At 41.3% G+C, this 27,928-nt stretch overlaps 1 protein-coding gene across 1 annotated transcript; it reads right to left on the bottom strand.

The window, feature by feature from the left end:
• Window positions 1-53: 53 nt before the first annotated feature.
• mmp11a (matrix metallopeptidase 11a) lies at window positions 54-20,260 on the bottom strand. Its single transcript, XM_084024246.1, has 8 exons — window positions 19,900-20,260; window positions 10,473-10,693; window positions 7,649-7,792; window positions 6,883-7,016; window positions 5,975-6,243; window positions 4,867-5,071; window positions 4,248-4,508; window positions 54-3,635 (listed from the first exon to the last, which is right to left on the bottom strand). Exons 1-8 carry the CDS (start codon window positions 20,002-20,004, stop codon window positions 3,517-3,519), a joined length of 1,458 nt encoding a protein of 485 aa, XP_083880372.1. The 5' UTR covers window positions 20,005-20,260; the 3' UTR covers window positions 54-3,516.
• Window positions 20,261-27,928: the final 7,668 nt, after the last annotated feature.

The raw sequence follows: 27,928 nt of genomic DNA, 5'->3' as shown, positions 1-27,928 counted from the left end.
CTAAGAACTACATTTAGTAGTGGGATATGTAGTTTTTTTAGTCAAACGTCGTCTTCTCGTCCATACTTTCACCCAGAAACTCCATTTAAACTTTAAAATGGAGACACGAGTGGTGTGCTCTGATTGGTGGACAGGAATGTACTAAAAACTACATTTAGTAGTGGGATATGTAGTTTTTTTAGTCAAACGTCGTCTTCTCGTCCATACTTTCACCCAGAAACTCCATTTAAACTTTAAAATGGAGACACGAGTGGTGTGCTCTGATTGGTGGACAGGAATGTACTAAAAACTACATTTAGTAGTGGGAAATGTAGTTTTTTTAGTCAAACGACTTCAGCTCAGCCATACTTTCACCTAGAAACTCCATTTAAACTTTAAAATGGAGACACGAGTGGTGTGCTCTGATTGGTGGACAGTTTTTGAAGTACATCACAATACTCAAAACGGACTACTCTGACAGCTCAGTCAGCAAGCAGTCTCTGTATTTGCCTCTAAAACAACTCCGTCTCGTTTGAAATCTCGAAGAATCTCATCGTAATGTATATACACTCCGGCAGTAGCCCCCGTGGCCCTTTCAAAATTTCCCGGCGGGGGAATTTTCTAGTTTGTCACTGTAACAGACCTTTACAGCACTCCCAACCACAATGATAATAATAGCCAGCATGCTAGCGATTAGCATTAGCTCTAGCGATTAGCATAAGCTAATTGAAAGGGTCACAGCTATCCTGAACATAAATTTAAAATCAGTAAAGTCTGACTAAGTTACATGTTGAGGTAATGTTCTCCAAGTCAAGCAGCTCCTGTGGTGCGTTTTTGTTCTACACTATTGAATCTCCAGGGTTCGGCACCGAATGGGGTTTTGTTACTCTTTAACTAAAAGTCCTAAAATCCTGAATACCAAATAAAGTACAGAAATATTTTCACCTAAATGTGCTTAAAATATTAAAAGTAAAAGTACTCATTCTGCAGTTAAATGTCTTGCCTTGTCACTGATATGTTATTACGTATTACATTATGAAAGGATTAATACTGAATCGTGAATGTCAGTGCAGCATCTTGTAGCTACTTCTAACTACTTTATATACAGCTAGTTTAGTCCAGTGGTGTCCTTCAAAGGGTCACTGGATAAATCTGATTAATGGGAGAAGAAAATAATACATTTATATTAGTTAAATGGATTATTCTCAAATCTTTTTTGACCTCTTTGAGCCTCAAACAGATATTTAAATGAAATCATGGGGGAACTTTAGGGAAGAGTATTCACACTAAATTGTTTTTTACTTACTCCAACCAGATCATATGCATGACAAACACAGACTTTTTGTTTGGTGTAGTGGTGCTGTTGATGCATGTTATTCTCCCACAATGCAATGCACACAGGAAGTGGAGGAGCTGCTTGCAGCTGTAACACATTAAAGTAAATTGAGGGTGGTGGTGAAATGGACGAAAAACAAGAAATTAGTATTTAATCCTTGTGAAGAGCTGGTTGATGTAAGTGACAGTTTAATTGGCATCAGGGGACGTTCACATTCTATAATTTCCTGTTCTTTCTTTAGTTTAGTGTAGGTTTTAATCTTAAATGTATTTATTAACTACTGCTGTCGAATACATGTAGTGAAGTCAAAGAAAAGTAGTGGATGTAATCATGTAATGTACAAGAACCTCAAACTTGTACTAAATTTACTTTTCAACACTGCCCTCCAGCTGGTAATTAATGTGACAACTTCTAAAGATTCTTCTAATTATTCACCAAAAACAGGGTGAAAGTTTAAGTGTCCACGCAGCAACTGACCCTGAACGTATCACACAGACCAGAGCACCATGTTATGTTCCAGCTAAACAATGACTTCATCCAGCATAAGACGCATAAAATGAGAAAACATGTCACTTCTCCTGCAGGGTGACGGCGTTGCACTCTAGATGGCGCACTAGAGCTTCTTTTAACCGCCACAGCCATCATGCAAACTGGTGAGTGATGGCCAACAACTCAGAGCTTCATACCATCATGTTGGAAGAGCAACATCAAAACACGACATACTGTGATGTTATCCCTATTTTCTTCCCCATACGAACACCTTATTCTTATGTTGCATGAAATGCAAACTTTTTTTGTCTTGTCAGAGAAGAAAAAGGAAGTAACATACCGTTTTAAAGCTACGCAAGGAAAGGAAAATGTGAGAGGTGTTTGCGGTATACATCACATCCCAACATACTGAAGCCTTGTGCATTTGCTCGATCTGCCCAAATATGAAAAATAAATACAATACTGACTCTGACACACCTGAAACACACTGAAATCACAATGAAGATCTGGGATGATGTTGCCCTGAATTGAGTCTCTCAGACCACTTCAACCAAAACCATTGCTCAAACACTTAATTAATGTGAACCACTTTGATAAAAGCGTAGTTTTTCTTGTTCATCTGATTGTATGTGCATTTTCAATTTTAGCAAAAAAAACAAAACAAAAAAACTTCGAAATCCTCGAAGTATCGCAAAAAGAATGTATACTTAATTGAGGTGGATAAATTGGTGTATAACTAAGTAAGAATTAATGAATACATCATGACATACCCACACACATGAAATATGAGGAGACTAACGTTCCTTCAAATTAATAATATAATCAATATAAATGTCATATTTCCATCATGTTATCCAAGTGTAACGCACCAAACGGGAGAAATAGTGCAACTGTTTATTTTGACGCACCCCAACCCCTTATATTTGAATTGCACATTTTCTTTTAAAGATTCGGGCTAAAACTTGACTAGAGTCAGTGCTGCCTGAGAGACTCAATTTGGGACATGAAATGCCATAATATCTGAACGCTGAGCAGGATATTCAGCTGATAAAAACTCTTCATGCAGCTTCTAAACTCTGTGTAGTAAAATTAATGTGACTTTTTTTCATGTGTTGTGATTAAGGGTCAGTGTGATTCAGGTTGGCAGGAAAAGCAACTGCATGTGTCATCCTTAATGTTTTTGACATTGACCGGGTTTAAAGTTACAGCACTGAAACAAAACTCTCGCTGCAGCCAATGGAAAACCTGCCAACTGCAGCTTTGTGTCTGATGTCACTCTTCAAACACACGAGAGTCCGTCCATGATGAGAAAACAGAGCAGTTGAAATAGTAAACATCCTCTAAAGTCTGTGCTGGTGCTGTTTTTGAAAAAAGAAAAAATCATTTGAAAATCTCAATTTCAGGCTCAAATCAGGAAGTGAGAATGAGGCAGCATCACACGTCGTTATTACGGGGCCCAGATCTCAGCCTTACGGAGGCAAAAATGTGCAAAAATGTATATGACTATAGCTGCACATGATGTGCCGAGTCTGAGGAAACATAACTTGTTTTTTGTTCCTGAGAAGAAGGTGTTATTCAGTAAATGGAGTAAAGCGTAAACGGATTCAAAGGACAAGTCACGTCCCTCTTGAATCCGTATGATGAACAAATAAACGTCTCTGCTACAAGAGCTCCTCTTCATATTAAAAAAACCTGTTTCTCCAGTTAGAGACTCACACGTTTCTACATCCGAAAAAATCCATGCCAATGTAGCGAGGGTAGCCCTCCAAAGAGTTCATGCCGACGGGATCGAATTTCCAGTACTGTCGTCCTCGAATGAAGTGAGCGTAGCCTGGAAGACATAAAACACATTGTGAAATCTGCGTTTGAATAATAACCTGTCAAGTTGTGTGGTCAACAATTAATTACATTTTATTTACATTTCGTTTTTTAGAAAACTGTCATCAGTTCAAAGAGTAACTAACCGACCGTTTTGCTGGCAAGCAGTCAAGCATATAAAAGGCTTCTTTTTTAAATGGAGTCTGGTGCAGTGCTCACTCCATATGAAACGCACCAAGGCTACATGACATCACTTCCTGCTAACTTCACAGAGAACAATGAGGAGCTTTTGTAACTGAATATTCTCTGGTCTAGCTCAGATAAAACACAGAATCTGTCAGTGCCATTTAATGATACCCAGCCCTCGTTACACAAAGACATTTGTTTTTTTACTTTAGTTTGAAAAGGGTTTTCTGATCTGGAACATTTTCATGCTGAAAACTGTGATTGTGCAGTCCTGACCGACTCTTTTTTAAGTATCCAGGTGTGTGTTTGTGCAGTCGAAACAATATGGGTTTTAAACAGTCAGTTACAGGAGTATAAAAATCACATTGTAAACCCCAAATAGATAAATATTTGCTTTTTTAAAGCATAATTGCATTCAGCTTTTGTCTCCGGGCCGTACCGTAGATGTCCCTGAAGGTGGCGTCCACGTCGTCAGGGATGCCGCTCCAGTCTTGCATGCTGCGCGGGTAGACGGACTCGACCCGGTTCTCGCGGGGGCTAAACCTCCAGTAGCTGCCTGACTTGAAGAAGTAGGTGTCATAGTTGGAGTCGTGGCCCCAACGCAGTGCCGCCTGGATCCCGGACACGGACAGACCCAAACTCCTGATGGACTCTGGGCCTCTGATCTGCATCTCGGCATCAAACACCCAGTAGCTCTCACCTGTACAGAGACGGATAACAGTGGACGTCCTTCAAATGGTTCTTCTTAATCAGACATTTGTGTCCAAATAAAGGTTTCTGAGTAATGCTCAGTGGTTATCACACCAACACCAACAATGTACCTGCTGACGCAGATAAATAGTAAACTGACTCCACATCTGGTTGAAACACCTCAACCACATCACATGTAAATACGCCAAGAAAGACGTAACTGCAATAATTGAACAGCTCTGTGTTAATTAACATTGTACACCTGTTTAAACTTGCTTAAGAGTGCAGAGCAATGCCTAACATCTGCAGATGATCCTAAAACCATAAACCACATAACGACACAGCTCAAACGTTCCTCGTTTGCCCACCTTGAAAGAACCATATATTCCCCGACTTGTCTTCAAAGGCGGCGTCGATGTTGTCGGGAATCCCCCTCCAGTGACGAGACGCCAGCGCTGGGTAACCGCCCTCCAGATGCCCGTCCCTGATCCTCCAAACGTAGCCCGACTTAAAGAAGAACAGCTCCCCTCGAATCATTGACACGGCATCAAAGTCCGTCTGGCAGGCGTCAGGCTGGAAATGAGACACATCACGCAGGCATCAAGTTTCTCACTAGAGGGATTTTTATTGCGGCGGGATTAAGTGTTAAGGAGCCGTTTTATTGTCTGGGGAAAATCTCTCAGTTCCAAGTTTCACAAGAGAAAATAATCTGAAGTGGAACTTTTTCCCAAGTGTTCGCCTGCTGTGAGACTAAACAATGACTTTGGTCTTTGACCCTCATTTATCATCTGTGGTTCAAAAACACACTCTTGTATGATGTGGTGTAGTTTCAAAGATATTTGCTCTATTTAAGTGTCATGACCACACAAAAAAACCACAGACCTTTAAAGGATATGACTGGTGGTGTTCCATTTTTATTCTTCGTAAAAAAAAATACCATAAAAATGAGAAGTGATCCCTGTGGATGTCTTCTTCCTCTGAGCCACCGAGCTCCATTAAAACACATCAATGTGCGTCACTGTTTTACTGGCTGACATGATCACCATTAACACACACTTTGTAGTTTATTTAAACTCAATCCCACATACAAACACTCTCTAGAGCACCAAATGAGGATTATTCCACCGCTGAAAATAGTCCCCAACAAATGGCTTAACCTCCTTTTTGAGTAACATTTGTTGATGTTTTTGTCTTACGATTACATCTTTTACATCTCTCTGATTTTTGCATGAAAAGTGGCCAATTCTGATCCAAATTTCAGCATATTACCTCATTTAAATATGTGCAAATAGTACAGGAGCACCGAGACGCTGTCTGCTTGGCAATGCATGTCAGCCTTCGTGAATGCTTTGACAATTACGCAGTTTCTTTTTGCCTTTTTTGTGCAGGTTTATCGCCCAGCAAAAGCAATCCTTTTGTGAATTTGCGCGAAATTGTCTAAAGAGTTCAGCCTAAAAGTGTATCAGCTCCACTCACATTAATGATGATCTCGTTGGTCTCTGGGTTTGATGGAGGTGGCGGTGGCGGGGGTGGGGGTGGCGGTGGCGGTGGCGGCGGCGGTGGCGAGGGCAGGATTTGCGGATGAGCGCCGTACAGGTACTGGATCCCTCGCTTGTCATCCTCGCTCAGCTTCAGCGGGTAGGAGAAGGTGTAGTATGCGGACATGATGGCTCCCGGCTCCCGCGAGTGCTGCAGGCCCAGGACGTGCCCGAACTCATGGGCAGCAACCTGGAGAAGGTCTGTGCCTGCAGAGAGAAAGGGTGGCAGACAACGCTCAAAGGACGCAAAACCACACCTGGTTCAAAAGGGGTCTGAAAAAAGCTTGTTTTGACCTGCTTGGCGATACGGTGCCAACAATGAGTCATGAAAAAGTTCCTTCCTTTAGCTGCTGACTTAAGTTTTCATCTCCATGTCCCGATACAGCCTTGTGTTACTCGTTAGATTACAGATTGACTTTTCACACATGAACTGATGATTAACTTGAGTTGAGTCACAGAAATAAAATCAATACTGAATTAAACAAATGCGGATTGAGGAAATATCAAATACATCCAAAGTCAAGTCCCCCTGACTTTGCCTCAGAGCTTTGACTTCATTGAGTTTTACAAACAGTCCAGTGGTAGTCAACATGTTTATAGAAGCCGCCGGTGTTTGGGTTTAACCAGTGACCATGTTAACTGGTGACTCAGTCAATTGCGTGGTTGCTCGTAGTGACGGCAGCTGTTTAAAACACCAACAGAACATGTAGGTGTCCTCATAAAAGCCTCCAATCAATTTCATATGTGACTGTTCCGTTCTGCTATTTTATTCTATTTGTTCATTTTCAAAAGGAAAATGTTATTTGAATTAAAAATAGTTTTCTATCCTTTCAGACAAACACCTACCCATGTGGTTTCCCAGGGTCCAGGACTCATCGTAGTCAAAGTGAATGTCGCCCTGTCGGTGTGTTTTGGGGAAGAATGCGTGAGCGAGAATCCCACCCGAGCCGTCGAAGGGAAGATTGTCACCATGCCAGTACCTGCAGGTGCGTAAATCAAACACTGAGATGAGCCTAAATTCCATTCCAATTCAATTCAATTTTATTTATAGTGTCATATCACAACAGAAGTCATCTCAGGAGACTTAACACATTGAGCAGGACTAGAATACGCTCAAGATTTCCAGAGTCAATACAATTTCAAAGCCAACATCACCCAGGGGCAGGCGTTACAGCGACAGTGGCATTTGGTGTTAGTAGTAGTATAGTAGTAGTAGTAGCATTAACAGTAGTGGTGGTATTAACAGAAGCAATAGTATCAAACTGTGTTAGTGTTAACTTTTGCAGACGATAAACAATGTCAACAACAAGTATTGAGCTGTTTTATTGAGGACTGCAGATCAAAATGAACCAGAATCCATGTTCACATATTGAAAGTTTTAGTTTTTCTGATCAACAATCCAAACCCAAAAATATTTAGTTTAATAACACAGAAAGTGAAAGGAGCCAGAACATATTCACATTTTATTCACACAACTGTAGTTGTGTGTCGTCAGCATACAGTGACATTTTGGTGACTGATTATGTTGCTCAAGGGAGGGGAGTGTATAAGGAAAAAAGAACGGGTCCTAAGTTTGAATCAACACGGTTCTTCTACATCTCAGTCCTCCCACCTCGTGAAGTCGATCCGGATGTCGGCCTTTCCGCTGTGGACCTCGGTGAAGGTGAGGGGCGTGACATCACTCCAGATTTTGAGTGCTTCCCGAAAGACACGTCGAACCTTTTCCTCGCTTATCTGCCAGGGAAACCGGACAATCCTATGGCCGATCCATGCAGGTGACACACACACACACACACACACACACACACACACACACACACACACACACACACACACACACACACACAGGATGTACAGTAAAGTAGCAAAGACGGACCACCAGCCTTCTTCTAATCTGATCTCTGCAGTCGTCTTATCGGCAGTGGAGTTGTGATGTTACTGATGCCCTCAGGCTCAGCAACTAAACACTTCATCAACGTCTTCCCCTCTTTCCTTTCAGATAAAACCACCCAGTGTGTAAAGTGAGAGAAAAAGAACAAACCTTATCTCACCAACATGACTGTTTTCACATATAATTCTCTATAAACCAACCGGTCCTCTTAACACGGACCAACTTGGTTTTATTTGTGTTCAGGTTGTCGATTGACAAGATACATTCTCATACTCATAGATACTCAAGATACATTTTACACGATTGCATTTTAACACATCATGATAACATAATTTTGACCCAGTTCCATTTGTTAATTGAAGAATTAGAGCCTGCACGCATCATAATGTAAATAAATGCGGCCTCCGTTAATGTTAGCTGTTAGCTCTGTTTTTGAGCTGGACTGAGCTCCTCGCCAGCAGCTCCTGACAAGTTCATCACATATTTGTTGTTCTGTGTTGTTGGTGGTGTCTAGAAAGCGGTCATGCCGTATATGTATTTTTATCTGTCCAGGCTGCTTTCACACCTGTAGTTGGGATTATTTGGTCCAGACAAAATTGGGGAAAAACAATAAACTGTTTCATTTGAGTGCTGCCCTCAAACACTTCATAAATTATTCAGTAAATTTGGAAGTTTTTACACTTAAAATCAGAAATGTACTGCTGCAGTTAGATAAGAATACATCTTTTTCTGGAAAACACTGGTGTGCTGGCCGAAAGTGAGTTGATTTTCCAGCGGTACGCCAAGATATTTAAAACTGTCAGCTATTTCTACTGTTTGAATGTTGGTGAGAATGGGGGTGCTGAGGTGAAGGGGGACCAGTTATTAGCTCCTTTGTCTTTGAGATGTTGAGATGTGAAACCTTATACCACTGAGTGAAGTGAGCGATGGTGCTGTAGTCCAAGAGAGTTTTTGTCTGGGTCTTGGCTGTGTCGTCTGAATATTTGAGGTATGTGGTAGTGGGTGACGGGCTTAGTCGTTGCCAATGGCAACCTGGCCACCGTTACTGTCGATCACTGTGTTGGGCAGAGCCAGGCTAGCTTGTTCCCCGTTACCAGTCTCCGTAATAAAATAAGCTAGCCGGCGAATACATATATATCCCAAATTGTTAAGCTCTTCCTTAAACTTCCAACCGTTTGGACCATTACATCGAGCCAACGAGTTAAAGCAACAGTCCAACATTTTGGGAAACATGATGATATGTATGGTGAGAGCGAGATGAGAAGACTGAACCCACTCTGATATGGGTAAAGCAGCACGAAGCTGTCGGGACGTGTTTAACCTGGATTTTGTGCAGCGCTTCTGGCGATAGTGCCACCCTAACTATTAAAAAAGAAATCATTGCTGCAAAGAAACTCCTTTTGTTCACCGTGTTGGTGGGCAGGTTTTTGAACTTTGAGGATATATCAGGCTTTGTATGATAAGAAAAATCTGAATATCACTAGATTTATCCTCATTTCACAGCTACTTAAATTTAACAATGGTTTAAAAGTGCATTTAGTGACTTAGATATAAATGTGAGGAATTAAGTTGTAAACATGAATAAAAGTACGCCTGGAAAACAAACACTTCTCCCCCGCAGCTACAATACCACAACAAGCTTAACACTTTAACTTTATGTTGCGGAATCCTTTTTCAGTTCACAAGCTCAAGCTGGTTCCGATTCTAAATTAAATGCAGGGACTCATTAGCGTGGCTCCACTCTTTCAACCCTCATATTTTAGTCCTTCTGTAGGACATGGAAGCAATACTGGCCGTGTCAGCTGATGTAGACGTATAGTTTGACGGTGCGGGTTGTTGCCTGGTTAACCATTTCACTTCGTCAGGTGACACTGTGAGCGCTTTATTAGTCCGATGCAGCAGACTTTTATTAAACTGTGGCCGGTGCTGCCTCCCGTCAGGAGACACAGACAGAGAGGCAGCAGCCGCTCGCCGGAGCCAAGGACTCAGGAGAAAGAAAACCAGCGCTCAAGACCTCATTTTCTAAATAATATAAGGCCTTCCATGTTATGTTGTTCCTTGAGTTCATCATCCAATATCTCTACAGTCAATCGTTCGTTGAAGATTTTAAGTTGAAAAGGTGAATGCGTCTGAAGCCTCGAGTTCTGACTTTTTGCAACCAGTGAACGTAAGTGACCATAGCTTTGTCTGAAATCTCTCACTTCTCACGATAAAGTCCATTATATAGCTAGTTCCCCATGTTGTGGTGCTGTCTGAATGTTTAGTAAGAATTATGTTACCCTATATAGTGGAATCAAGGCATCCCACAATTAATCTTGGAAAGTAGCGTTCAACTGAAGGTCACTAACCAAGCGTTATATACCATCATGCATTGCGCTGAAGAGAAAATGACGAGATTAGAGAGCAGCACAATTGAGACAAATCCATGTAAATTATATTGAATATGAGAAGAGCATCTCAAAACACATCCTACTTTCTTGTAACCATCCTGTGACCATCCTCTGCTTACCAACAGTAAATCAGAGTTGAGTGTGTGTATCTGTACCTGTAGGTGAGGTCCGTCTTCTCCAACCGTCCTCCGTACAGGACAAAGCGTCTCTGGCGCCCCCGATACTGCACCTCCTTGTGGGCGGGGTAATCCGGCACGCCACAGCGAGGCCGGTTCCACGTGTTTGAGGTGTTCGTCGGCAGACTCACCTCCTTCACCGAGTCCTGAGTGTGAGGAAGCTTCCCCCTTTGCTTCAGGTCAGGGAACTTTTCAGAGACCTGCAACAACGGCGTTCATGAGTCAGTGCAGGTGGTTCTTTTGTTCAATCGTTAAACTCTTAAATGATTAAGAATATGTCATCATCATCATCTGAAGGCAATGGGAGAAACATGGAGGAGATTTATTTTTGGTAAAGGAAGGATGAAACGCACACAAAACTAAAGTGTTCACATGTGCAAGACTTGGAGACGTGGGTATGACTCGCATGGTTTGCTGCTGGTGAGCTAACTGCTAACATGCTAGCAAGCCAGGAACATGCTAGGTGCATGCAAGGAATTGTATTGTAATTGAAATTGAAATAATGTGGTGCAGTTTATAATCTGAAACAAGAGCTTAAAATAAAAGTTGATGGTGCCACACAGCTAAGATGCAATAGCCAATGAGTAGATTTTCCCAGTGAAATAAATTGATTTCACCTTACCTAACAGGGCTGTTAAGGAGGTAAAGAAGAAAAATATGATGATGAGCAACATGAGATGAAAGAAAGACGTGATGAAGAAGAGAAACATTAGAAAATGGAAGAAAAAGAAGCAACAGTAAGAAGAAACCAAGAGAAAGACCTGAGACAGATGTGTATCTCAGCTGGCTGGAAATGAATCAACATCACCCGTGAAGTTTATGATGACTAACACTCATAATCAGGTTGCAGAGAGCCACGAAGTTTGCCCCAATTTAAGAGACAGTAAGTCCCAGGATGTCCCATTATCGGCCACGCCACCCCCACCAGATTCAGAGGAAATGGCTTTGCTCATTTCCACCGAAGCAAATTACAGAGGAGAGCCTACTCGTCGGGCCTCAGTCGCCAGCCGCTGAATTAAACCACATCTGCAGTGCCACACTGACTGCTGGGTGTATCACACAAACACGTGCATTTCCTTTTCCGCCGCCACTCAGAACAACCTGTGGGAAAAGACGCTATCAATTTATTGTGCTGAGATGAAACCAATTACTAAGATCCTGTGAATCCTCCCTTGACTTCTGTCTCACAACCAACGTTAACTAATTATCCTTCTGGCGGATTTCAACTGAAATGTGATGTTCAAAATGTAGCATCATCAGTGAAATCGTCATCATCTGGTTTCTTTTTTTATGAAACAAACTGGGAAATGTTCTATCCCACCTATGGTACCTGTAAACTGCAGAAAATAAAAAAATACCGCCACATTCTCGCAAGGTTTGGTTCTGGTGAAATCCCTATAAAAAATAGTAAATTCATGACATTCGCGGCCTCATGTTGCTACTGTAGCAGTCTATTTTTTTCTTCTTTTAACCTTTGATCCAACAATAAAGTAAGAAAATATCAACCATAAGCGTTAAACCAAAGATTTTGTAATCAACCCTACAAAGCCAAAAAAAACAGATCCATAAAATACAAACTTGTGGATTGTGTTGTCTTTCAACACGGCTGCCTTGCTCAGCTCTGCATGACTCAAACCGTGTCGTTGTTGTAGATTAAGGGGAGCAAAACCCAGCAGGATTCATGGAATGTGCTCCGGACTGCAGAAACATGGTGACTGACGGGTCCACACCTCCCCGAGCTCCCCCCCCCCCCCACCTCCTCCACCTCCTCACTGTGTTTAAACGAGATGTAAGGTGCTTGTTTTGTGCCACAAAGCACTTAAGACTCACATCATGGGGGAAGTTTCTGCTTGTGTCCTACAGATTTTTATTAAAACATTAGTTGTTGTTACAAACGAGCTGAAAGAGCTTCTTGTTCAGCTTCTCGTGCTGTTATCTGCCCTCCTGACAACACAAGGGTATAACATAAGGGTTATCAAGGTGTTCAGCATGTCTGAAACATTAATCTAAAGGTTGTTGACATGAAACTGCTGGATAACATGACTATCATGGAATTTGGCCTCTGTTTGCTTTTCTAAAACATGTATTTACCCTTGGGAGAAGGTTTAGGTGAGCCAAAACCAGGCCACTGAGTTCATATCCTCTGTATTATATATATATATATATATATATATATATATATATATATATATATATATATATATATATATATATTTGTGGGGGGTTTATTATTTAAAGTAACTATCTGTAAAAGTGATTAAGAAAAAATAGTTACATTGGGAAACAAAAACTATAGAACTTAGGGTTCTCTGTTAGCCATGATGAGGTGTTGAACTTACAATATATTATAGTAATAATTGTCATGCAGTGGAGCTCTTCTGGACTGACCTGGGGCAGTATCCCACTTTCCCCAGCCTTGTTGTTGTCAGGATAATGTAAACACAGGTGATTTTAGGTATCTGGACAAACGACCTGTGTTCAGCTGACTCCTTGGTCTTTGAGCTGTAAGTCACCTGGTCACAAGCCGCCAACGAGACGGTTCAGACGGAAGCTGGCCGCTGGCTGATCCCAATCAGAGAGGTGAGCTGGAGGGAGTGTCGGCTTTCAGGGTGGTAACACTAATTCTAAGTGGCGGGGAACCGCCTTGGCCTTTTCAAAGAGGGAGATGAAGAAAAAAAACGTGTGTCTAATGGATTGTTTGACCTGTCTGACCCTCACAGCCGAGTAAAACCCTCAATGGGCCTGATCCCCAACAGGTTTCACATTAAAGTTTAGGGTCAAACCCAAACAAGAACATTAGCTCCATCTAGAATATCTGCTGTTTTCTTGCGAACAAAGGATTCTTAAAATGTCACACAACAAACTTTAGAAGTGTCTCGCTCCTATGATTGTATAACCGACTCAAGATAAATACAATAAAACCAGTCTGTTGGTCTGTCTCCTAATACTTCCGGACTTCCCGACTCTCTTGGCTCTCAGCTCCAAACACGATAAGGATGTTCACGAAAAAAAGATGTTCATCTGTGACAATAAAAATATTAGTTTCTAAACTAAATGTAAAGTGACACCACTATAAAAGTTATGCACATTTTGATGATTATTATTTGTGCATATTTGCATTGACTGAATTACTTATTTCCAAGTAACTAATGAGCACATCTCTGGTAAACGCAACACTTAGAACCTAATTTTTACAAAACTGTCAATTAAATCAACTTATTGATTAGTTGACAAAATGGTATGGATGATACTGATCTGAGAATTTCATGGGTCAGCCATAGTGGAAGGTATACCAGAAGTCCTGTGCTTAACTAATGCAGTCTTTAAATACTCTGCTTTCACCTAATTGTTTTCCGCTTTTGCTGTGAAGGTATTTAAGGTAAATTTAAGGGTTTTCCCCCTCAAGTGAAGATGCAGTGCGGTTGGAAGTGGTCTTGACGTTGGATGTCGGCTCAAGCTCGAGGCTCCCTGCTGGTCGTGTCAAACTGAGGCACATTGACCTGGTTGGGGTTATGGTGGGGGGGGGTTCGTTGTCAGACTGGAGACACCGTTCAGAGGCATCATGTATAGACATGTTTCTTTCTGAATACCTATGTCAGATCCCCTGCACCGCTGCTCACGCATCTTGTCATCACTGTAACCAGAAGCCAGATATGTCCATACTTGTAATGGAAGCCCCCCCCTGCACCGCCACAACCACCATCACAAACCCCCCCTCACATGTTTCCAGGATGAAGAAACCTTCAGCGGGCCTTCAGGCAGTTTCATGTCTCATCACCTGCTTCTTGCACTCTCAGCAGAAAGTGACAGACTACTTGCCTGGAGTTATTTTTGTAGCGTCGTCTCCTGACAGGATTTCCATTGTCTGCTCTGAAATTAAACGTGAAGACGCAAACATTGACACAATGCCGTCTCAGCGGCTGTGTCACTGACATGGGATCAGCTGCACCACTCAAATAGCAAACTCTAAGCATTTAGCTTAGAGTTAAAACCCCCAGAGTTAAACGTTTTTGACATTTTGCCTCAAACTGCTTCAAAGCTGATTAAAGCCCCTTACCCACTCTGGTGGGAAAGGTTACAATACCCCGTTTTATTAGTAAAAGTACGTAGAGTATGACAGTGATTTAATAAGGATGGAGTCAACAAATTAAAGCTGTAGTCTATGATTTGAAAGATTTGTCATGGCTACTATTGGCGAGCGATTGCCGAGCAGTTTGGGATCGAGGACGTACTGCAGTCGGGGTGAGAGAGAAATCCGACCGGCACCCACTGCATTTACACCGATAATGTGTCATCATTCATGGCCGTAATAAACACTATTACTGCTTTGTACATGTTGTGGAAGTCCCGGACACACCGGGAAACTAAACGTCCTGCCTGAGTTCATAAGCAGAGGGAATGTTCCCATTCATTGTCTATGTAAGGAGTGCCACCGCCCGCAAGCTCTCGAATATCTTTTAAACTGACTGTTGTAAAATAAAGACAGATTCAGCAACTTCATAGCTAATTTCTCGCCTAAAATGTTTTCAGAAACACATTTCGGTGAACTATTTTCGTAAAATAAGAGGGAGGTGGGAGGCTGCGAGGGGAGAACGATACGAGCTCAGAGGGGGGGGGGATTAAGGACCACAGAGGGGAGGGGCGTGTGTGTGTGTGTGGGGGGGGGGGGATGCTTTTTTCAAACCTTTCAAATCGTAGAATACAGCTTTAAGTAGAAAGGAATATTAAAGCAGGACACTAACAACTAGCCGGCAGCACAGTCCTGCTCTGAGCTGGTGTCTTTATCAGCAGAACTCCATTCAAAAAACAAGGAATATAACAACACCGCTCTAATTACCAACACAATGTTCTGATTGAATTAGACATCTTTTCTGAATCTGTCCAAGCATCTCCTGTAATGCATCATCATTGTAACACATATTCCACCAAAGAGCACGTGTTTCTCAAACCAACTAGTGATGTCATGGTGAATACGTCCACTTCTTATATCAGGTCTGTAGTTCACCGCCGTGAAATACATGATGATTTTATTACCTTTGAACGGAGTCACGCTAGCTGTTGTTCAGTCTTTATGCTAAGCTAAATTGGCTTGCAGATATTTAAGCATACAGATGTCAGAGCGGCATCAATCTTCGCGTCTTACTCTCAGCAAGAGAACAAATGCATTTAGAAGATTTTTTTTCTTCAATCAGACTTTTCAATTCATAGACATAAGCCTGTTGATATTGAAAACAAATCCAGTGAAGTCCAAAACCAACAATGAATGAATTGATCCCGATACTAACAAGGGATGTGCGTATCCAAACATCTGAACTAGAAGGGCACTTGGGGAATGCAGGCCTCCGCCAAGGCCGTGACCCGTCTTGCAATGTTAAGGAAAGTTGGCCCATGCTACAGTTTGCCTCTTTTCCTGCTGACTGACAGACCAACAAACTGAATTCATAACCTCCTTGATGTAGGTAGTGATCACTCGATACCACAGAGACCAATCTTTGCATCAGCATTGGCTGAACATGTGTTCTGAATAAGGAAGGAAGGAAATCTACACTGCAGCAGGACTGGAAAAGAAAGTGCCTCTGAAAAGGAAATTACAGAAGTTGATCGAAAAATTCCTCCTGAAATTCACTGAAACTCTGAGAGTGATAAGATCTGCGTGGCGTTTAAACACGTATGGCAAAATACAAACTGTTTTCTTGATGGTTTCCAGGTGATACAGCCAATTTATTTTCACAAGAAGCAAAATAAGAATCGCCTCATAATTGTCAGAACAAATCTGTCTCAACCGATTCACAGTGACCACCAGATGCTGGGAAGTAAGTCATAAGTGAGTGTTTACACCAGCAGACAGATAAGGGTTTAATTTAAAGGGTGTGCTTTCATTGGAAAAACCCAGGCACAATGGATTGCTTGCAGTGAAAAATTATTTATAGTGCCAGATAAGAGAGGAATTGTTAAAAAAAAAAGTGAATCAACAAATACTTTATCTTCTGTCTTACTCTCCTCAGCCAATATATCTGAAAATCAGAAACACTCACCAGTGGAAGGTGATGCAAAGCATCTGTTTAAATCTTTTATCTTTCCTGGCACAAAGAAAAAAAACCTCTTCCGCTGAGACCTCAGACATGCAGATCTTCTGTCTGTGTGGCTGCAGGATGACTAACTGATGATTTCATCTTTATTATTAACAAGAGCAAGAGCACATGCAGGTGAGCAAGAGTTACCAGGAATGTCATGCTTTTTTTTAATCATTTGTCTGAGGCGTCTGGAGCATTGTTATTGATTTGCTAGTGATAGACAGGAGCAGACGAGGTTCAAAGGTGAAGTCAGGACATCACAGTTACGTGTTGAACGCGAGTGGCAACCTCTGGTTCTGCAAAGTGAAGCCGACACTGAAGTGCCTTAAACCTGCATTCTCTCCATCAGGGGGCAAAAAGAAGTCTGATTGCATGTAAGTCTTTGACAAAATAACCCTATTTCTCACTTGATTTATTATTTCAGTAAATATTGCAAACATGAGGTTATGATCTCAATCGCTAGTTTAAAGTCTTCTTCAACACAACATGATGTTCATATAATTCATAATGTTCCCATTTAGAGTCAAATAGACCAGAAAGCAGGGATGCTTTTGGGCCTGGTGATTGTAAGATTCTAAGTAGATAGTTAGCTTGTCCTTCTCTGGAGCGACGGGGAGTGAGGTGGAGGGCGAGTTAGACCCAGCTCTTCACCAGCCTGATGATCAGCGTATTTTCTGGAACCAGTGTAGCATTAAGGAATGACAGAAGACGCAAGCTAGCTAACTAGCCAGCTGTCCGCTAGATAAACTAAACTAAGCTAACTTTCATTTTATAGCGAGAAATGTGATGTTGTTAGTGAAGGATTCAGAACGAGGCCGGGGGCTTCTCCCGCCGCCTAACGAGTGCATACTATTAACTGTATGAGCTCCTTTTACCCCCCCTCACTGTTGTGTTGATCTAGAACTAGCTGTGACCTAGATCTACTCCATGGGAACTCATCGCGGCTCTGATGTCACCTTTGCTCTCACGGTTCCCCAACCAATCGCGTCGCCCAGACATCAACATGATGGGGCAAAACAGAAAGGAGCGGCGAGGAAGGGACTCAGGGTTTATTGACAAAAACAGTTAGTAGTTAGCCCCCCCCCTCACTCTAGAGAGAAAAAACCCTGAATGCCACAGACTCTGAGGCTGGTCTGGGCCTGTCTAATCACTCACTCTTTTGTCAACAATGGAGGGAACAAATTGATAAAACTACAGATAAGAGTTTCAAGTGAAAAGACCAGCACACATAACAACGTTGTCATCACAGGTGCAGCACGGTTCTGATAATGTGCAGAAACTTGGTTTTAAACTTGACAGGTAATCAAGCCATTGACAAAGACACTACAATGGCCGGACTTCTGATTATTGTGGCTTAAACTGTGGAAAAACATTTCAAGTGTGAGAAAAACAGTACCGTGGATAGTAGTAAAACAAGCCAAAGGGAGAACGTTACCTGTTGCCAAGATCAGACCACGCAATGTTCTTGCCCAGTGAGATATTCACTTTGTCAGATTAGGTTTATGACCCAAATGAATCCTTGTAACCCTAAACACTTACATGTCTCATCAAGAGTGTTTTTTTCCTTGTTTTATTTGGATAACATTTGGAGTTCTAAAGAAGTCAAATTATCTCCAAGACTATAAACAAAGATTAGGTTAAAGTCAGGGAAAATGAGCATAACTTCTGTTAATCAATCTCAAATCTATCTTTTGACACCGAGGTTTGGAAGGAGGTGTATTCAAACAGTCATAAATTCATGCTGGCTTGGCTGAAAGAATGGATCCTGACCAATCTTAGTGAATAATCGGAAAGAGATGCCACCTTTCAACGTCTTTCCAAGCTAAATATTTATTGCATTCATTTTGAGGAGCATTAAAAAATGCTTAAAATGTTTGTTTTGTTGCTTAATCCTGACGTTTGCTTGGTTGCTTAAACCCGATGTTTTAGTTGCCTGAATCTAATGCTTGATTGTTGCCTAAACCCAACTGACAGAAATGAAAAAATTGTAGTGCGGGCTACAAACTATTAGTTTGAAATTTCTGCTGAGCGACATGGTGATCATGATGTTCACGAATCAGTATTATTATTTCAATTGTGTGACTATTTCACAAACAGAGTTCAACAAAGCTCAACGGAGCAACAACGTATACAACAATACGTGCATGCTCTCATCACTTAGCGTTCAGCCGATGCTTCAGGAACATACCGAAACTCATTACTGCACACATCAACAACTTCCACCCTCCTCTGAAACCACCAGCACTACTCTCAGCAACCGCTACATTCTTCTCTGACTCTGCTTATCCGAGCTGCCTCTTTGCTGTGATAAATTCCTTATTTTTTCGGTGTACCTGTAAACAGTGCATTCCTGTAGGAAAAAACATGCGTGCTAAAGTAGCTGACTCTATAAATAAAAGTTAGATGCAGGAGGAGAGAGGATGTCTGCCAGGCTGTGCGGTTAATATGATACAAAACCGGAGCAGATTTATTAGATTGATTTATTAGCTTAACGCTGTCAGATAAGTATGTAAAAAGACACGCGACTGTGACTCCTTGTATGCGTGCCACTGACGCCGCCATGACGGGTCCATATGGAGGACCCCTCTCTTTTATGGTGTTGTTGTCAAAATGCCTCTAAGACCTGTTATTACTGCTTCCTGCCCCGCAGACAAGGGGAACTCTGCAACCTTTATTTTCTCTGCTCTGCCCCCTCCGGGGGATCTGAGCTGACTGCACTGAGGCAAAACCAAAACACTGCTGTCACCCTGCGTGCACGGAGAGCACAAGGTGCTCCCAGTGCTGCTGAGCAGACAAAAAAATAAAGTAGTGATGATAGTCATTTCATCGGAGTAAGAGCAGCTCTCGGACTAATTACAGTGACAGCTCCTGTGCCTGCATAGAAACAGCATTTTCTTAAATACAACAATATGTGTTATTGATGATTCGGAAGATGGGACGTGCATGTGTGCGTGCGCGCGCGCGCGGGGGGGCACATGCAGCTGCAGAAAAGTGATACTTAAACCGAAAAGAAAATATTCATAAAGAATGTGGACTGCATTTACTTTGGTACAAAGAGTCGTTCTGCTCTTCAGCCTGCACAAGAAAAATATCGTGCACGTGTGTGTAAGTGTGTGAGCGTGTGTGTGTGTGTTCAGGGGGTGGGGGAGTCACTTGCAGCAGGAGGAAGAATGAAGAAAGTCAACACTGCAGATTCCTTTTAAACGCATAAAGAGTAAATCACGACTCGCTTCTGCACCCAAAACAATCAAAAGCACTTCTTCCAAACTTCTGCAGCGAAACGTTCTCCTCGTTTCCACGTTCGCGACAAGAAAGCAGGAGCCAAAACTCACCGGTGCCACTTTGTACCTGCTGGATCTCCGCACTGGAAGACAAAACGTGCTCGGGAGGCATTGCAGCGCGAAGACGCAGCAGCACGCGAGCAGAGAAGTCCGCATCCTCGCCGCCGTCGCGAGCCGCGCTGGTGGTGGTGGTGGTGTTGGTGGTGCACGAGCGCAGGCTGGGTTTGGCGCAGCTGTGAGCGGAGCGCAAAAAAGCCGGGAGTCACAAGGCTGCGGGGTCTCCTTCTCTTTAAATAGACTCTGATTTCTTTGTTCTCCTTAAGGTTTTTTTTTTCTTCTCCACATACACTTTTTTTTTTACAGCCCAGGGCTGATAATACCACCCGCTCCCATGTGACTCTTAACCCTTTCTCCGCCGCGTGCACGTCAACTCAAAACAGATGATGCTGGCTTTGCGTTTTTCACCCACCTGCGGTTCTTATTTCATCAAACACGAGGAACCCATCACGAAGTTATTTAATATAAAATCCACGCAATCACAATGACAGAGGCAGGAACTCAGCAGCACCTATGGACATATGATAGGATTATTATTATTATAATAGTATTACAAGAACACAATCAGCTACGTAAAAACAACCAGACAACCACAAAACACTCTAAAGTCTATTTGAGTCCTTTTTGTGAGGAGAAAAATATAGTCGGTGTTAAACGGTGCAGATGTGTGAATTAAAGGAATGTTTGTTTTCAAAGGCAGGTTAACAGAGATATAAAGTCACGACACACCAAATAAATTCTCAAGGTTTTAATTTGAACATTTTATTATTCTCTGAAGCAAAAGTATCTCCAAAACAGTTTAAGCATAGGCTATGATGTATACTTCATACTTAAAACTATCTGAAAAATTAGAAATCACTGCGTTTTGATTGAAATATACAAAAAATACCAATGAACGTTTAGAATATTTGATTCTGATACAGAAAACTTCCAAATTCCCGAACTAACTACAGAAGACATGAAGTTTGTCTTTTTAAGAAATAATCTAGATGCTGCTAACAGTTGATATCAATCATATTTTAAACCGTTTTAAAAACACAATTCAATTGATGCAGCAGACCCAATGACAGAGTTTTTTTTTACACCCCATCTTCTCCTTCCTTGTCAAAACCCAGCTCCATTACCCAAAATGCAACATGACTAGCCTCGCTAGAAATGCATCACCTACAAAACAGTTGTTCTCACAAAATGTATTCAATGTTCTTTTGTGTTTCTCGCCGTGACTTCTTATTCTGTCAGTCGGGACAACTTTACGCTACATACCAATGCTAGTTTTAGACAACAAAACCTTGCAGGTTTAGGGAAAACACTTTAGGACTCTCAGTGTCCATCAGTCTTGTGGTTGAAAGTCCTGTGTTGTTGGACCCGTCCACCTTCCTAGTCTTTCTCCATATGTAATATACATCACCAGCTCTGGATGTTATAGTCACAAAGATGTGTTTAATGTGTCCACCATGAAAAAGATCATAATTGTCTTACCATTGGCATTGCTTTAGTGCTGACCAACACCAACAAAACGGACAACTTGTGTGAAGCCATTACATTGCATTTATTTTACAACCGGCTGTGAGACTGGGCTGCTTCCCACAATGCAGATAAACAAAGGAACCCTTACCATGTGAACTGACATCAAAGTTTGTGTGAAGTGTACTTTTTTTTAAATATGTGTTGATTTATTTTTGCAGCTGTAACATAAAATGCTCCACAGTTGGACCCACTGGAGGTTTCTGACCCACCTCCGTCCCTTTGTGCAGGAAAAAACCCTCTGTGAGTCAGTTTAAGATCATTTCTATAATTACAACCACTAATAGCAGTAAAGAATTTAGCAGAGCTTTCCGGTGTAATGGCTGTCAGGTTTCTTAAGGATATGAAATAAAAAGGCTGTAATAAAATCTCATTGCCTGACGAGCAATTGCCAGCTCTGCACCACATCAGGCCCATTACCTTCTCTGGAGAGTAATGAGAGAGAAAAGGGAAAGGCTTCATGAGACAGTGACACTTGTAATTTCTGGACTATAATTAATGTTACTGGATGCAGATGTGTTACGTACGGAGGTAAATTAGGGTTAAAGCTCACTGGATTGGTTACACATCTTCACCCTATTATTTAAGTTGTTGTGACACAAGATAGTAACTCAGTAACATGTAATAACGGTAATAATCATGAATTACGCCATGTTCCTGTTTTAACATTGTACACAGACTCATATTTTCGTGACAATGTCCGAAAACACATAACTGCTATAATGAAGAACTGACGCTTAAAGGAATGGTTCAACCTTATTTGCTTCCTTGCAGAGGGCAATAGTCTGATTCACTCAGTACTCACCAAAGTGAGCTCTCGATGTTGTTTTGTCTGAATACTGGGAATCATTATACCCTATGTAGTGGATTTTTTTTTCTTGAAAAGTAGCGTATAACTGATGGTCACTAACCAAGCATTATTGACCATCATGCATTGCTCTGAAGGCAAAATTACAGACGGACGAGAGTAGAGAGAGCAGAAAAGAATCCATGAAAATAATATATTCAATGCGAGCAGAGTGCAAAGTACTTTTATTTATCTATTAATTTGGTAAAATCTGCTTTTTGTCTCCACATTGACAGTGAAAGCATATATATCACTGCTTCTGTTCTTACCGTTCAAAATACTAGCCCTGGACTTATACGGTTTCCCACAAGTGCAAACGCCATCGATGATGTCATCCTGACCTTCAGCGTTTTCACTTTTCGCCATTGTTTGCACTGTTTCACTATTCAAAACTGAAACAAAACAACTTGGCTATGTTTGAATCATCTCAGGAATAAAGTGCCGTTGAAGTTGTCATTTATCTTTCATCATTGTTTTGTTTTTGTTTTCATCTCCAACCAATCAGATCAAACTCCACCAGCAAGATCGTTTTTGCTCGCATCGGGCATCTGAGAAAGGTTTGCTAGTTAAACTCGATCATGCCCGATATACTTTTATTGTGTTTGAGAGAGTTTTTGATCTCCAACAGGTCTGTTATTTGACTCCACAAAGTCTTTTTTTCTCTTCAGTCAGCAGACTTCGAACTGCTCTTGTAACTCTAAACGTAACCTGCGCCGGCCATTGTCTTCACGTGAATCATATAAACAAGCTATCTCATGTTCCCCACAGATGGTCCCAATACATTTTCCTCCTCAGTTCTTTTTACAAGAGGAGGCAGCGGTCCAACATGTGACAGCAGCTCTCAATTACAAAAGAAATACGCCGAAATCAGGATCCTAGTCATTGCCAAGTACAATAAATACATGGGAATCTGCGTAAGTGACACCGAGATGCTGAAAACATAACATGCTGATTGATGTAGAAGGATGTAATTTAAAAAGCAATTAAAGCGCACACCCATTCCAAAAAATAATGGTTAAATGGGTTTGCGATGCTGGTCCATGATTAAATTATATCAGAGTCTACAGGGGGAGCCACTGTTAACATTCAAATGGGAACATTCATGACTTATTGTTGAAAAATTAAATTAAAACAATGAAAAATGTTTTAAGGCCTGGACCTTCTGGTCCTGAAGCAGCAGCTGTTGGTCCGACATGAATGGAATCTGTGTATCATGTGTGCAGATTATCTTACCTTATTATTATTTTTTTTTTGGCACAACAAAAGTGCACAGTGTACACTGTAAACGATTGTCTTGTAAATTAACAGTAAAATACTGGCAGCAGGGTTGCCAGCATTCTACTGTTAATTTTACAGTTCACCTGTTATCTACTTTACAGTATGTTACTGTGATAAAACCACATACTGAATTACAGTACAATCCTGTATCTCCTTGATTTGTACAGTAGACTAAAACAGTATAGTGCTGTATGAGTTCACAGTATACTAGTTCTAGGAAGTGGCAATATTGTTTTTTTTTTCTTCATTAATTGCATTTCACCATAATCCCATATATAATACAATGCAGTCATTTTTGTAAATAGAGCATATTACTGTCTGAAAGCCAATTACTATGAATTAAGCGCTGTCTTCACTGTAACCTCGTTTAGCAATTTTAATATACCGTATACTGAATGAGTAAGTTCATTAAAATACAGCCATTAAAAATGTGTACAAGAAGAGACTTAAAAAACATCAGTTATATAACCTTTATTTTAAAATTATTTTAATCTCCTTAGTTTTGGAGACAAGAGATACCATGGAGCTGAATCGGCTTGTGGCTCTCAAGGTCCTAAATACATAATACATACAAAACTATCTGCAATGGAACACTGATTTTCAGTTAAGTTATTTAAAGTGCTTGCATTGAAACTCTGAGGTGTGCTTAAACTTAAAAAAATAATAAAATATAGAATAAAAATGAATAAGAAAAAACTGTAGCTGCACACGCTTTTCTGCAGTTTTTTAAGTGCAATATAACATATTTAGTCAATGGAACGAGAACACATACATAACTGTAAACAAAAAATGGGCCAAAACAGTGACTGCAATTCCACTGAAAGTCCATTAGATTCTTCAGAAATGTGGACACATGGGGATTGGACACAACTTTTCCTGTTTTCTTGGAGATAATCTTTCCCCGGCTGGCCTCTCTCCGGGTTGATCCCGATGAAGCGCCTGAAAACACAGTAGTCTGAGATTAGAGGGATAGCAATAATGTCTGCTACTATATAAAGAGGACTGGGTGATATGGACATAATCAAATCAAAATACCTTTGACCAAAGACAACCCGAAAAGAGTGTTCAATCACAATTTCTTTCAGCACTCTGCTCTTTTTAAGTCACAGCCTCCCAAATTTCCATTGTTGTGATTTTGTTTTTATTGAGATCTGTAGAAATATGGATTATCAGGAGACTTTATTAAAGTATCCAGTGGCTGTTTGGAGTTGCAGGGTGGTCTGGTGATTTAAAGAGACCGTCCAGTCATAAAAAAGGTCACAGGTTTGTTTCGCTGCCACAGCCAATGTGTCCATCAACGGCCATGTGTCCCTGAACACAACACTGAGCCATTGTGTGGGAGCCTGCAGTATTGATCTCAGTCATGGACAGAAAAAGTTGTCTTTGTTGTCCTGGTGTTTATATATATATATATATATATATATATATATATATATATATATATATAGTGTAGGCTTAAACATTAAACATACGCTATGTGTGGCAGTAGATTCATATCTAAGTTCCTCCCACTGATTGGACCGCTCTACTCACGGTGCTACTCTGCCCATAAGCAGGCTTCAGTCATATCCTTCTTCCTGTCATTACGATACCTCCTGTTTAAATGAAACCCTGAACCAGGTTTAGCCTAAATCCGCTGCCTGAAAAATCAATTTTTCACACGACTAGTTATGGGGTTCATGTCAGCCGCACTTCTCAAAACAAAGACCACATGTGTCCATTTAATGCAAACCAGACGGAAGCAGATGGATGGAAGCGACCGGCATCCAGCTGCCTGCCTCCTCTGGCTGTGTGGGGAGAGGTAGTGAAACATGGACCTGGAGGGGGTAATGGCGACCCAGTGGGGGTTATTAGTGGGTTTGAAGGCATTAACCCTCGTTCTCTCCTCCTGGCGTGACCCCGGCTGACCCCTGGCAGGCCTCGCCACAACAAAAGGGCCAAAGGGGCGACAGCAAAAAGAAGGGAAATCAAATCGGAGCCAGACGATGTGCTGCTGCTAATCTTAGTTTGCCTTTTAGGATGTAAAGCCTCAGCATCCTCTGTGGTGCAATCAAGAGTTGACGTCAGCAAACGAGCTGTTTCTGTGATCAAAAGAAGCTTGAGAGTTTTGATTGGCAGCCTGGTTAAAATCTTTTGCTTCAGGGACGGTAAGCTCACGTTAACTCTGGCATTAATATGAGATTCCTGCAGCTGGTCCAGAAACAATTTAATTAAAGGTTACTTTTATGAAGGGATTTACAGGGTTATAGTGGCTTTAGGCGCTGAGCTCTAATGTTGCATGAGTAGGAGGGAAAAAAGACCATAAAAAGATACATACTGAACAAATATATTGTACATTATAATTAAAAAACACAAATATCCACCTGTCGTCATCAAAACAGGAAGGAAGTGGTTGTGCTACGGCTTTTGGACCCATTTACCAAAGGATGCTAGCTTGAGAGACTTTAATTGAGCCATATATATATATATATATATATATATATATATATAAATGTAGCAACAAAACCTTCCCAAACCTTGTTAAGAGAGACAGAACTTATCCATGATAGACGCCGAAAAACATTAGATTGCATTATTTATCATATAAACATTATATATTATTAAATATAATTTGAAAGTATATATATATGTATGTATGTATATAATATATACATATACTATATATATATATATACCTAGCCGACCGTGTCCTCTTTCTCTTACATTCCAGGTGGAGGTGAGAGAGTTACTGCGTCTGTCGTCTCCATGGTAACCAAACCTCCCACTGCAGTAGCTCCAACATGAGCCGACTTGAACTTCAGAAGCTGAGAAGACCTATATTGACCTCTGCTGGTGACGAGGAGGAACTGCACAACATGGACAGATGAGGATGTGAGTTGTCAGTTAGTGCACAAGTCTAGCACACAGTTACATTGACAGTCAGCAATCTGCAGGGACATTTTTCATGCTGATCTTCACCTCTGATGTTTGATTGTTGCTTCACAATGTTCATCGGTAAATGTCCTCCGACAACAGGGTGAGTGTGGAGGCATGGATCGAGCCGTTTCCTTTTGAAGGAAAACAACGTCCTGTGAGACTAAAACAGGGTTCCTTACTTTGAGAGGGCCCTGCAAGAAGTAAGACATCAACTGGCAGTGCTGTTTGAGATATAATTCAGAGTTAGGGGGCATCTGGATTTGAACCAGAGACCTCTTGATCTGCAGTCAAATGCTCTACCACTGAGCTATACCCCCACACTTCATTATTGTTTCTTCAAACACAACATGGACTGTTATATGATGTCCTCATCCACATGAGGTTCTACTATGAGGTTCTTCTCCACAGTCAGTGTTTTATACACAGTTTTCTGGTCCAATGGGCTTAATTAACCCGGCTGACTGGGCTAAACCAACTAGCATGGTACAACTAATAACAAGTGCACTGCCTAAAATGTTTGGGTAAAACTAGCACTCCAGAATTTCTGTTCTGCGTGTGTTTGTGGTAAAACAGGACAACTGTTTGAGTCAGAGGGTTTACCGAAGTACGTGACGTATGATACATACATACATACATCATGTACCGAAGCTTCCTGGGACTAATTCATGCTACAGGATATAACATGCTTTGAAGCTTATAAACATTCATTTAGACACTGTGGTGTTAAGTAGAATAAGTCTCATTGAGGGGGCATCCGGACTCGAACCGGAGACCTCTTGATCTGCAGTCAAATGCTCTACCGCTGAGCTATACCCCCACACGCTGACAGCAGTGGTGTGTCTTTGTTGTGTCCTCAAACACAACCTGGATGTCTGCAACGTAAACATACCTCAATTATAGGCGTGGATGAAAAACATACTGATTGCGTAATCCTCCATCATAAACCTCTGATTAAAACCTGTTAAAATTACCTGAATTGGGATGTAATTTATAGTCTGAAGCTCATTGACCATATACTTCAATCCTCTATTGTCTAAGATGGATGTGGTCACATTAACACACCCAAAGACCAAACAGAACACCCTGTACTGAAAGTGTCAGCAATTTATGCGTGCATTGTTAGATCTATATGCGGGATCCACATGTATTGAAGCTTACAAAGAAGTAGTAGTAGTGTAAGTCAGCTTTGAGGGGGCATCTGGACTTGAAACAGAGACCTCTTGATCTGCAGTCAAATGCTCTACCACTGAGCTATACCCCCATATGCAGTAATGACCTGGCCTCAGTGTTAGTGACAGAAAAGCACCTGCAGGACATTGGATTTGGGAGATATTGTAGTCTTTAATTTATCCAGCTGGCGCTTAAAAATGCTGTTGTAAATTAATTCTGTGTACTCTCCATGAAAGCCTGAACGTAGAATGTAATGAAATAAAGTGATTTCTTTAGTTAAGTTTTTCC

Source organism: Eutrigla gurnardus (assembly GCF_963514095.1).
Source record: "Eutrigla gurnardus genome assembly, chromosome: 13".
Taxonomy (NCBI): Eukaryota; Metazoa; Chordata; class Actinopteri; order Perciformes; family Triglidae; genus Eutrigla; species Eutrigla gurnardus.
The sequence above is the reverse complement of the archived record's forward strand: the minus strand, read 5'-3'. Positions and strand labels throughout refer to the sequence as shown.

Excerpts from the sequence above, each read along its gene's own strand:
- mmp11a (XM_084024246.1), bottom strand. The coding sequence starts at position 20,004 with ATGCGGACTTCTCTGCTCGCGTGCTGCTGCGTCTTCGCGCTGCAATGC. Across the intron at positions 10,694-19,899 it reads GCAGGTACAAAGTGGCACCG|GTCTCTGAAAAGTTCCCTGA; the intron begins GTGAGTTTTGGC and ends CCGTTGTTGCAG. Across the intron at positions 3,636-4,247 it reads CACCTTCAGGGACATCTACG|GCTACGCTCACTTCATTCGA; the intron begins GTACGGCCCGGA and ends TATGTCTTCCAG.